The sequence below is a fragment of the Tachypleus tridentatus genome, chromosome 2 (assembly GCF_004210375.1).
Source record: "Tachypleus tridentatus isolate NWPU-2018 chromosome 2, ASM421037v1, whole genome shotgun sequence".
Taxonomy (NCBI): Eukaryota; Metazoa; Arthropoda; class Merostomata; order Xiphosura; family Limulidae; genus Tachypleus; species Tachypleus tridentatus.
Window position 1 is genome coordinate 141,837,504 of NC_134826.1, and position 12,977 is coordinate 141,850,480.

At 34.3% G+C, this 12,977-nt stretch overlaps 1 protein-coding gene across 1 annotated transcript in view; it reads left to right on the top strand.

Moving 5' to 3' along the window:
• Positions 1–12,977, top strand: part of LOC143245256 (GTPase-activating Rap/Ran-GAP domain-like protein 3) — a 661,441-nt gene that overhangs the window by 612,381 nt on the left and 36,083 nt on the right. Inside the window, exons 9-12 of the mRNA XM_076491412.1 lie at positions 767–793; positions 7,621–7,696; positions 8,262–8,360; positions 8,773–8,876. Coding sequence (XP_076347527.1) covers positions 767–793; positions 7,621–7,696; positions 8,262–8,360; positions 8,773–8,876 — 306 coding nt within the window. The remainder of the gene's footprint in view (positions 1–766; positions 794–7,620; positions 7,697–8,261; positions 8,361–8,772; positions 8,877–12,977) is intronic.

The following is a 12,977-nucleotide window of genomic DNA, read 5'->3' on the forward strand; positions in this document are numbered from 1 at the left end:
CAAATATATCTAATATCTAAGAAAGGTTAGTCTAGGTATTTCTTTCAAACTTAATGAAAACATAAGGTAACACAGAATAAAATATTATATAACCATTTTTAACACAGTTGTTTATTTGGAGAAATTATGAACGTGAGATACTTCTTATAGAATAATATTTAAGCTTTAATGTCAAGAAATTAAGCTGTAATCGTATTCTACGTAATGGCGTCATTAAAGTGTACTAGAAACTTTGCGACATTTGTGACACTAATTAGTTAGCGAAAGAAGAACAAGAACTTTATGAAATAGTTAACAAAATAAAAGAAATATTGTAGTGATTGAATTTGTGTTGTAAAACTACCATGATATGGTAATTACAATAATTATCGAGTCTGTTTCTATGGAAACCAGATATAGTTGTTTAACAAGTGGCCACCGAAATAACAAGTTGTATAATAACTACTAGTTGTTACAGCTGCTTTAAATTCACTAATTTTGTTTCCATAGCAACCAATTCTAAATGAAGCACTCCTTTAATTAAAAGACTTCATAACTAGGCTAATCAAAAAACGTTTTTCACATTCACGATAGAATTAATTTTTCTCTTAAACGAAACCAACGAAACAAGGGCTTAAAATACAAATAAGGTTTTGTTTCGTCTTCATTACTCTCAAGGTTTATCTTGTTTTAAATTGACTGCTAATTCTAAGGAATAGAAGATGTGGATTTATTTCTAATGTAAATGTAAAAACACCGTCAATTTAAATATTTCTTTTGTTTTAAGGACCTTCTGCTGTTAGAAGAGCAAGAGGTAAGGTTCGTTTAATGTATTATTTAAAAAATATCGTTAGTTTTAAATTTTCTTTTGCATTAAAAATCTGCTGCTTGTAGAAAACAGGAAGTAATGTTTTTAACGTATAAATAAAAATGCAAGAAACATTCAATGTATATAATTATCAAAATATATAACTAACACACATTTACAGGTTTTAACACAGTTAAAAAAATTAAATATCTGTGTCAAACATAAATTGTGTGTTACTTCTACTAGTTACAGAAGTTACGTCCAACATATTTACTTAAAACAACCTTCAATACAAAGAGAAAACAGTGACAACCAGTTGTGGATTATGCCAAACGTTTGTTCTGTTACATATTTAATTATTCTGTCTTTGTTTGTCTCATAATGAAGTGCATGAAACCAGTATTCTGTTTTTAATAAGAAATGGGCTATTCATAGCTAATATATAAATATCTAACGTTTCAAAACAATAATACAGGCAGTTCTTTGTAAGAAATAAGTGGACTATAAGAAGGGTCCGGCATAGCCAAGCGTGTTAAGGCGTTCGACTAGTAATAATAATAATAATGTAATAATTAAAACAATAATGTACATTATTAACCAAGGAAAGAAGCACTAATTTTTTTTATTAAGGAGGCGATATACAAAATGTAAAATAAGTTTCTGTTACTTTTGAAATTTTAGCGTGGGTCTATTTTGTAACAGTTTGTGCATTTTCGTGTGATATAAAGCTGTTATTGCTTTATATCTGAAAAAGGTAGAGACATGCATTAAATAAGCCTTTTTAAAAGAGACATGATTATTAGGGACTTCCTCTTTTGATTTTCAAAAATCGTGCGCAGTGTCATCCAAAGCGGACTTAAACAATGGGAGAAGTTTTGCGGACAGACAGACAGACATTAATCTCTTATACATATAGATCCAACCTTCCCCACCAGTGGCACAGCGGTATGTCTGCGGACTCACACTGGTAAAAACCAAATTTTGATACCCGTGGTAGGCAGAGCACAGATAGCCCATAATGTAGATTTGTGCTTAATTCGAAAACAACAACATATGGATTCCACTTAGAGTTTTGTCCCTAAGCCTTTTCTTTTGAAAACCTCAACACATGATCTTAAATTAGAGCAAGCTCTTTTTTTACGAATTTATTTGAATCCATTAATTATATTACACAAGAAAATAAACAAAGACACTGTGTAGATAATAATATAAGTTAATTGTAACGAGATAATGCAGATTTATACTTTATTGAATAGTTTAATAACCTTCATTTATCAAAGACAAACAGGACCACAAGACAGCCCAGCCTTCTTGACATTCATAAATTTTGTAAAATAACTGTAATTGAACTAAGAAACAGCAGAGGATAGCGAATCATTAATGTATATCTTATATATGTACAGTCCCCAGACGGCTCAGTGTTAAAGTTCACAACTCATAACTCTAACATTTGGAGCTAAATCCCCTCGGTAAACACAGTGTACATAGCCCATTACACCTATTTGCACTAAAACAAGCAATAACTTATCCGTACGTTTTAGTTGAGATCTCTTCAAAAACCTTTTATTATTTTCAGTAAAGTATTTCATCAAAGCAGTTATAGTTTTCTTAAAATTTTAAACCTGAGATTTTTTTCAAACAGCTTTGGCTCTCATTTTAAATTTAAAAAGTGGCTTACAGGTAACATCGCATCTATGTTACTAACACATCCATACTCTGTGGTCAAGAGTACTTGATAAAGTGGCTTGAATAGTGTTCTCATTCCAAACTAAATTCGCTGTGAGTAACTGCCCGAAATATAATCGAAAATAGGTAGAACATCATATAAACAGAGGGTTTAGTATGCTATATTAAATTGATTTTGGATATGCAACCGGTGTATTTGAACTATATTTTAATATTACTTAGTGTTGTTTTTTAGGTAGTGAGAAAGGCATTCAACAAATTATTCGTATACTCAAATCATAAAGATGTGTTGAGATCGGGAACTTAAAATTTCCAAGATAGGGATATTCCTTGAGCCCAGTGGTATTTAAAACAAAAATACATGGATCAACTTGGGGTGCCAGGATCATCCAGAAAACAGACCTGCATTAAGTCGAATCTCAGCTGTTGTAAACAATGTGCGATGTCTTGCTAAAAGTGAGAATTCACGAATACGAAGGTCAATGACAAAATCGTATAGGTACCGTAGGTAAGAATACAAAAAATATCTACATGAAAAGTGATAAAAGCTAGAGGTACACTAGTTGCTTTCACAGCGCATCAGTTTATTTATTATACATTTAAAGCAGATGGAAGACAGAGCAGGTATTCATGTTATTACATACAAAGATATACTGATCAAGTGGCAAGATGTAGCGCCTACGAATATCTGCATTTACTTTTGGGCTGTTAAGTTTTGCACTGAAAAACTGTCATCTTCGTATATTAGGTAGATTATGACCAACATTGAAAGAGAAACGGTGTGCTTTTGACATGACAGCCTTACGATTGAACCGTTTACAGTAAAATCTACGCTGCAGGGTTATTATATAGCTCCGGGGTTTGTTTGTCTGTTTTGTTTGTTTTGAATTTCGCGCAAAGCTACACGAGTGATATCTGCGCTAGCCATCCCTAATTTAGCAGTGTAAGACGAGAGGGAAGGCAGCTAGTCATCACCACCCACCGCCAACTCTTGTGCTACTCTTTTACTAACGAATAGTGGGATTGACCGTTACGTTATAATGCTTCCACGGCTGAAAAAGGGCGATCATGTTTGTTGCGACCGGGAATCGAACCCGCGACCCTCGGATTGCGAGTTGAACGCCGTAACACGCTTGGCCATGCCGGGCCCCCGCGGTTCCCAAACATTTTAGACCTGCGAAGCTTCACATCAGAAAAAACATTATGGAGCCTTAATTTAAAAAATACACTAAAAATAGAAACAATCGGTCAGTAGCACCAGATAAAGTTTACTTCAAGCTTTTAGAATATAAACTTATTATTAATAATTACTTGTTCAAAAATTTCTGTTTGCAAAATTTATATCAGTAAAAGTACAGTGTACTTATTTATTTATTAGTGGCTCGGATGGGCTTGCTTTTGTTTACTAAGTACTTCAATATTTGGAGTTATGATTGTACCTATAACCGCAAATCATCTTTAATATTTAATCTGTTTCTAAATTTGGTTTTTGTAGCCGTATACAAAGATATATTGTTGGAGAACGCATCAATATTTTCAAAGCTCTGTTACTTATTTCAAGATATTCCATGGCCATTTGAATCCAAAATTCTGTAGTTTCTTCCTGCTGAAATTTTGTTTTTAGGATGTAATCAGTTGAAATTTCTGTAAGCTGTTCATTCTCTTTCAAAGACAAATCGTTAGTATTTGTAAAGTCAACAAAGGGATTTTGAGCCAGAGTAATTTTTTTTCTAAATGAGGAGGGAAGTGCTCCACAGTAGTTGTATACAAGTCAGATATGTGGTGCAAGACTGAAACTTTTGTATCTTCATTTTAGGAAATTTCATTCATAAAAATCACTGAGATTTTTTAAACAATCAAGTTCTTCCATAAGTTTCACCTCAAAGTTTTAGCTTTCGTTGAAGCGCTTCCATTTTACTCTGAGCTTTAAAGTACGTTACCCTGTTAACCTGTAATGTAACATTCACTTCATTTAGACAGGCAAATACGTCCGAAAGGTAAGCCACTTTCTGTATTCAGCATTTGTTCCTTAATTTGTATACAAGTTCAAAATGGCATTCAGATAAAAAGAAACCTATCTCCTCACGCTGTTCATAAAACCGAGCGAGCACTTTTTTCCCGAGAAAACCATGGATGCTGTATGAAACAGCAAATTTTTATGTAAACTTCCCATATCCTCACAGAGTAAACTGAAGATCCTCGCATTGAGTGGTCTTGATTTTATAAAATTAACTATTATGACATCACCCAATACCTCTTTTAAGTCTTTTGGTATTCCTTTCATTGCAAGTGCATAACGATGAAGACAGCAGTGGATACTCTCGATGTCCGGGTTTTTATACAAGCCACTGCGCCTGAAAATTTTCCAATCATAGCTGCAGCCCCATCAGTGCAAATACTTAAGCAAAGCTGCCATTGTATCTCATGTTCTTTCATAAATAAGTCGATCAGTTTAAATATTTCTTCGCCTGTTGTTTGAGTAGGCAAAAGTTTGCAAATTAGCATGTCCTTTTCAAAATTAGTTTCGTGAATATAGCGAACAAACACAAGTAACATCGCATAACCTGTGACATCTGTTGATTCATCCATCTGAAGCGAAATATTTGGACTCTTTTTGACTTGCCTTTTTAAGTCCATTAAGCAATTTGCTGACATATCTTTGATTCTTCGAGAAACCGAGCTGTCAGAAAGGGGCACAGAATTAATATTTTTCTAAGAAATTTCTCATCAATCGTGCTCTCTACCAAATCTTTTGCGCATGGTTTTATCAAATCTTCTGCAATTGTATGAGCTTCACGTGGTTTTTCAATACGGTAACTAACACGATATGTAGCAATTAGAGCACCTTTGTTGTCCTGATGGACAAACAAACGAAATGTAGCTTTACTTGTATTTAATTGCAAATACTTTCTTTTGAAATATTTGGAAGTTGGATTTTTTAATTGGGAGTGTTTGGTTTCCAGATGTTTTAACTCTGCTGGATTCAAACTACTCTTACTCAGTACTGTTCCATATTCAACACACAACCCACCAGGTCCATCTTCATTATCTGTCCATGTAAAACCATATTAAATAAAACTTTCATCACACTTTCTTTTATTTTTTATTTCACTACTTCTTGCGTTATCCTGTGTTGAAGTGCTTGCACACGGCGATAACGCCTTTGAATTCGTTTTAGGCCTAAGAATATTTTTACTCGTATCAGATTTATTACTGATATTCAGCCACTTATCCATTATATGGGTGACAACTAATTATTAATTTGTCTGAAATTGTATTATTATATCTTTAGCACTTCAAGAGTATTTTCACGGATACAAAATAGGTTCTTAATGAAAACTCATACAGGCACTTTAGTTTTATTATCATACAATGTCATGCTGACCTAAGATCAGTGTTGTATTAACGAAAACGGAAATAAGGATTTGTGGAAGAAAGGCTAGGGCACTAGAATGATATATTTTTTCTAAAGGAAAGGTGGTAACCTATTATTTTTACATTTTCTTGTTTTTTAACAGAGCTTTAAAGCCAAATAACAAAATATTAAGCCATATCTGACGTGCGTTTAAATAACGAAGGAAATGAAACAAAATGAAACATGACGTCATGCGGGCATATGACATCATAGAACCCATTGGAACCAAGTTTGTCTAATTAAACTACAACGAATCTAACCTAACGTAACAATTACCAATTATAATTGTCATAAATATAATTATATTCCACATAAATATACTTGAAAATTGAAACAACTGATACTGCATTGAATTGCATCACAATGTTTCAAATTTGGACAAGTTTCGGCTATGACGTCATATTTCATTTCGTTCGAGATTTAGCTGCTAATACAGATCTGGGTTTTAAAAGACAGTTGGCGTCACTACCCATGGTTGACCGATGTTTCATACGAAAATTACTGGCTATCTTGCATCTCCAATGACGCATGCGATCTTGAGATGGTGCCATATCTACCAGCAACCAGTGGCGCTGCTGTCGAAGTTAATTTGGTTTGGGTTTTTTTTGGAATTTCGCACAAAACTACTCGAGGGCTATCTGTGCTAGCCGTCCCTAATTTAGCAGTGTAAGACTAGAGGGAAGGCAGCTTGTCATCACCACCCACTGCCAACTCTTGGGCTACTCTTGTACCAACGAATAGTGGGATTGACCGTCACATTATAACGCCCCCACGGCTGGGAGGGCGAGCATGTTTTGGCACGACGCGGGCGCAAACCCGCGACCCTCGGATTACGAGTCGCACGCCTTACGCGCTAGGCCATGCCAGGCCACGAAGTTAATTGAGATTGTATTAACACTTTCACCGCGAGAACTTCTCTTAAGCAGAACAAAATATTATGGCGTTAGAGAGAATAAAATATTAAAAGGCCCAATACGTTATAAACGTGTTATATTAAAGATATATTTTACTTTTTTGTACAGCGTATTCTGATTCAATTTTATAGTTTTAGGGAAAAAGAAATAACATTCTAAAATTTTCTCGCGGAGCCCTAGATAACTATGTCATAGTTTGGAAAAAAAACAGCTAAATTCTAGTTGCCCAGCCGTCAGATAAAGGATAACCAAAAATGGCGGCATGGTGACGTAACGCTGTGGTAAATTTTAAAATCGTTTTATTGTAACGTAATCAACCTTTGTCTAATCTTCTCTCGATTTGTTTTCATACATATTACATCTTTCTTTCATCGGTTTGTTCTTATATATGTTTGAAAATTAGTTGTGAATAAGTTTCCACAGTTACCAAAACTAGATTATTATTTTCGTGTCATTTTATTCATGCACTTGTTTTTACCATATCATCTGTCAAATACGAGAGTTCTATGACAGCAAACTTCAAATTTTGTGGAAAATTTGTATAATATATATTTACTCACAAGATTCCCCTTCCCTTCTAGTTGTCATAAACGTAGTTCCTTTTGTCGACATAAGTCATTTTAAAAATAAATGCATCATCTTAATATACCTTGGTAATAGCAGTTTATTTTACTTTTCTCGATTTTTATGACATTATATAACTTTTTATCAAAAGTTTAAAAGAGTTCCAAAACTTCGATATGCAGAGGTGACACTAAAAGATTAAAGTAAGCAGAAAAATTTATATTTACGGAACACTTATTGTTGTTGTTTTTTAGGGGTCAGTAAATTTTAAGTTTGGGGTCATCTACGCTAAAGTTGGACAGTTGTCGGACGACGAAATGTTCAGCAATGGTAGGTCTATATTCTATTCCACTCTTTCATTATTATGTACTTCTAAAGATGCATTTAATGTATTGTAGTTAAGCCTATACATTGACACGTAAAAGTAAATTTTCTTCCAAAGGTACTTAGTAACGGTAGGCCATTATTTTATCCTTCTCTTGTTATCTAGTTCTAAAAATATATTCCATGAATTACAGTTAGGCCTATACATTAACACGTAAAAGTAAGTTGTTTTTAAAGATGTTGTTCGGTAATGGTTGGTTTTTATTTTATTCTGTTATAATCTAGTTCTAAGAATATATTTCATGAATTACAGTTAGGCCTATACATTAACACGTAAAAGTAAATTGTTTTTAAAGATTGTTGTTTATCTGTACAGTATAGGTGTAACAAGTATTGTTTTGGTAAATTCTTTGACAAAACGATCCAAATAAAGCAGTTACGTATATTACATAGTATATCAGTTATTAGTAGGTTCACCAATGCACTTGACAAGACGTTTTAAGAGCACATTTGGAAAAGTTTGACAGAATTAGCAAACATTTCAACACAACGATTTTTTTTCTCCCTACAGAGGGAGGGAGTTGGGAGTTTGACCAGTTTCTGTCCTTGCTCGGGGATCGAATCCGATTAAAAGGTTGGGATAAATATAGAGGTGGACTTGATGTAAAAGGTGAGGGAAGTTTAGCTAATAATTTTTTTGATGATTATGCTACAAATATCTTACAATAAATACAATCAACTCCGTTTATTTATATTTGTTTCTATGTGTTCTTCAACATGCCTGTGCTTTTCTGTGAATTTATTAACAAACATGTTCCATCATTCTTACTACGTTTAAATCATGGGCTATAGAATTGAGGACATCTGGTGTAACTCATGCTTTTCAAGGTGTCTCAACCAACAACTACAAACCATAAATTTCATGAAGAATGTCCGGACTCAGCATAACATGTTTTTTATTGTAAGGATATACTTTTGTACTCTACATTAAAACATTCATTTTGGGCCTAATAACGTGCTGACGAAGCATAATCACACGTACAGTTAAGAAACGTAAAAATATTCAAGATTTTGTTTACTAGGAGATATGACCGGAAAATACTCGGTTCACACCGTCTATGAAGGACACGAGATAATGTTCCATGTATCAACACTTCTTCCTTTCTCCAAAGATAATCGCCAACAGGTAAGCCAGGCAATTTTTAACTTTATTCTTTCTAATCTCTAATAATTTTAGATGAATTTTGAACAAAATAAACTTCTGTTTTGCTTGTTCCTTGTACTAAAAACACATAGTTCATGACAAAAGTTCAAACACAAATTAATAAAATATTCATAAATCACTATAGAACAAAAGGCTAGTAAAATGTTGGTTGTATTATATTTTGTTGGTTTCAAGCTGTTATTCTCTATATTTGTAAGAGAACATACTACAATAAAATAAATAAGCATAAAGAACAGGCTATTTTGTGTAACTACTATAGTCTGGTGACCCAAATGAAAAACCACATAGCACTCCCACTCTTACATAAAAAATTTAAGATATTTTTATGAAGGAGCAAGCTTCCAGAAATGTCTCCAGGGGGCATTATGTAGTGGTAGCATTGGGAAATGTGGATGTTTTCAAATCAATGTGAAAATGCAGTTTGTAGTTTAGTCTTGAGATAAATCTAACAAAGTCTGGACAGACATGTCTTTTGATCATACTTGATATAGCAGAAACAAAAGGCGGTATAGTGGGTTTAACATTACACCCAGAATCCTTTTCTGTACAGTTCACTGCTGCCCAAAAGATATCAGTTATCACTGCTTCTGTAAACTTTCACAAGAAATCTGCTCCACGTCGAAAAGAAAACAAGATGAAAAACATATAAATAAGAAGACAAATGTCATCACCCTCTTCACGACTAGCCCATTTTATCTGAATGATGATTTGATGGCACTCATCAGCGTTATAAATGATACTGTCACAACTGTAGGGGTTGCCACCAACATGCTTACGTGTAAATGATACAGAAATTAAATCAATGAATCATGTTGTGGAAGAGAGACTAAATTCAATTACCATTGGACAAAATCATTATCAAAACTTTTTCATCCTTAAATAAAAACCTCAAATGAAAAGTTGGTAGTGATAAGATATTGGCTTTGAATTCAAACAGGAAATTGTTTCCCTTGTTATAGTAGTTATACAAACAAGGCAGGTTAATCTGAAGAGAATTTTAACATATGAGCTTTCTAAAGATCTATATTTTCTAACACATCCTAGTGATGCCCTTTGCAAAACAGCAAAGTTATTCCCTCAGGTATAAAAAGAAGCAGAGTCCATGTGTCACTTGCCATCATCTAGCGTATCCCAGTTCGGATGGTGAATAGTGTGAGTGTTATACAATTGGTCGTGTAAGTGGATGCTGCCATTGAACTTATGGAATCGCTCTTTGGAAGATAATTCTAGCTTCAATAGTTATGAGTGCTGCAAAAGAGTGGAAATCTGCTTTAAATTTGGTGATGTAAAAGGTTTAGTTGAAGCAGTTAGGTGTTAAAATCTATTATGACACTTTACTTGTCTTAGAACAGAAAGTTGTTATTGATTGTGGATTCAAGAATGGCCTCGTTGCTCGAATGACCACTTCATTTGGAGCCGTGGAAATAAAAAAAAAATGATTCTCTTCATGCGAAGAAGTAGCTTCTACTTCATGTTGCGCATGCTCCACAAGAATACTGTTTCTGATGGTTTGATCTCCAGACACTCATTTTGAACTTCTCTGCATACATCATGAACACAAGTTGTAAATAACTTAAGTGCTTGGGTTCCGTACTAGCTATCAGCACAACACTTGAAGTTGACCAACAACCGTGCAACATGCTGCTAGAACAACCCACATGGAATGGGTGTGATTCAACTAGGAATCTCTGTAAGAGGTGGTAAACTAGAGAAGGAATCTAGAAGCCTCGCCGAGTTTACCATAACAGTTGATTACCTCCTTCACAGTTGAAATCGATAGAGCCACTGATAACCCTTCTCTGTGGTTCAACAGCTGATTCAGCGAATGTAAATTGTGGGCGATATGAACTTTTTGTCGCAAGCAGGTCCGGAATGAAGACCTCTCCAATAAGTGACAGTCGTCTGCAACACGCCAAGACTACAAGTTTCTAAGATGTAACTAGAAGTATGCCGTGGAATCTCAGCATGACATTCTGGAAATGACCAGCATCTCGGTAAGAATGGGCATCTTTCTCCAACAGTAATGAGAAAGACGCCTACCTCTGGAACCTTTTTGAACTCTCTGTATGTGGTTGTAAGAATCCGAATGTGAACGCAACTGTAGTTTTTCTAAACAAAGTATAGAGTGCACACAGGATTGTTTGTTATAGTCCTCACAAAGTTGGTAGTGTAGTGAGGACTGAACTGTTACTCTCTAATAAAGTTGGCAGTGTAATGAGGACTGTTATAGTCCTTATAAAGTTGGTAGTGTAATGAGGACTGTTATAGTCCTCATAAAGTTGATAGTGTAGTGAGGACTGAACTGTTATTCTCCTAATAAAGTTGGCAGTGTAGTGAGGACTGTTATAGTCCTCATAAAGTTGGTAGTGTAGTGAGGACTGTTATAGTCCTTACAAAGTTGGTAGTGTAATGAGGACTGTTATAGTCCTCATAAAGTTGATAGTGTAGTGAGGACTGAACTGTTATTCTCCTAATAAAGTTGGCAGTGTAGTGAGGACTGTTATAGTCCTCATAAAGTTGGTAGTGAAGTGAGGACTGTTATATTCGTCATAAAGTTGGCAGTGTAGTGAGAACTGTTATAGCCCTCATAAAGTTGGTAGTGTAGTGAGGACTGTTATAGTCCTCACAAAGTTGGTAGTGTAGTGAGGACTGTTATAGTTCTCATAAAGTTGGTAGTGTAGTGAGGACTGAACTGTTACTCTCCTAATAAAGTTGACACTGTGGATAAAAATGAGTCTGACGCTACAAAAGGATGATATTTAGCCATATAACGTGTGACAAATGCGTTACAAGTATGTTACACACACATATATAAATGTTAACAGTTTCCTATTATTGAGAGACATTCCATTGGTTGTTAGTATTTAATAAGCACCAGGAGGTATAACAGTATAGCTGATTTCTATTATAATGAATACCCATTGGTTGTTGGTATTTTATAAGCACCATGAGGTATAACAGTATACTGTACTGTCTTATATTATAATGAATACAGTATTTAAAACTTTAGCGTACTTGAATAAGCCGCACATTACAATTTTGAGTTTTCTTCATATGTTTTTCAAACATTCATTTTTTCTATCAGACAAGCTTTTGTTTGTGTCTTTTAAGATAAATTAGTAATAGTGTATTTAACTAGACCTACGCATACTAAAATTAGTTTCTAAGATCCTTATTTCTACTATTCAACTTATCTTGACAACTCAAGTAATCTTTCTTGCCTTCCATTCGAGCTGTTTTGAAGTGATCATAAAATCTTCCATTGACAGACTTTATGACCACTTTTCCTCGCTACATCCACCAAGATAAACACTTAAGGAATATTTTCATCACAATTACACAGATGTTCCTTTCAGAAAATGGGGTGGGGGTGTCATGTCGTAAACACATTCTGGTCTGGAGTCTCCAATAACAAGTTTCCCAAGAGCTCACCAGGGGTGGGTGATTTTGCTTCATTGACTTGCAACAGAAGTAACGTATGTCTTTTTGAATTAGAAACTATGCATGTTAGTGCATAAGCCACTGGACCATAACTGTAGCCAATAACACAAGTAAAATGGCAAGTTGTTGTCACTGAAATAATAAAGTCATGAATTTCAAATCAAATGAGTGTAAAAATTTTAAATATATTTTTGGTTTGTCATAACACCAAAAATCGTCTGCTGGGACGAAAACATTGTAAATAAAACCGTATTTTTCTATACGGAACAAAGTTTTCTATTGGATAGTGTAAAACACTTAACTCTTCTGGGTATAAATAAATAATTGACTAATTTCAAGAAATGTGAAGAAAAACATCTACTGTTAAGAGTGATTTTATTATTTTTTATTAGGCCTAAAATGGCTCATTTCTTTTGTTAACCAATTTACACATTTTATACTATTACATAATGAGTTAAAAATCTTGGAGTCAATAAGTAAAAATCAAATTAATTAAGTGATGGAAAAGTCCACGTTTATCCATTTACGTGTTAGGTTACCAGTACTGTCAGGTACGGTGTTAGGTTACCAGTACTGTCAGGTACGGTGTTAGGTTACCAGTACTGTCAGGTACGGTGTTAG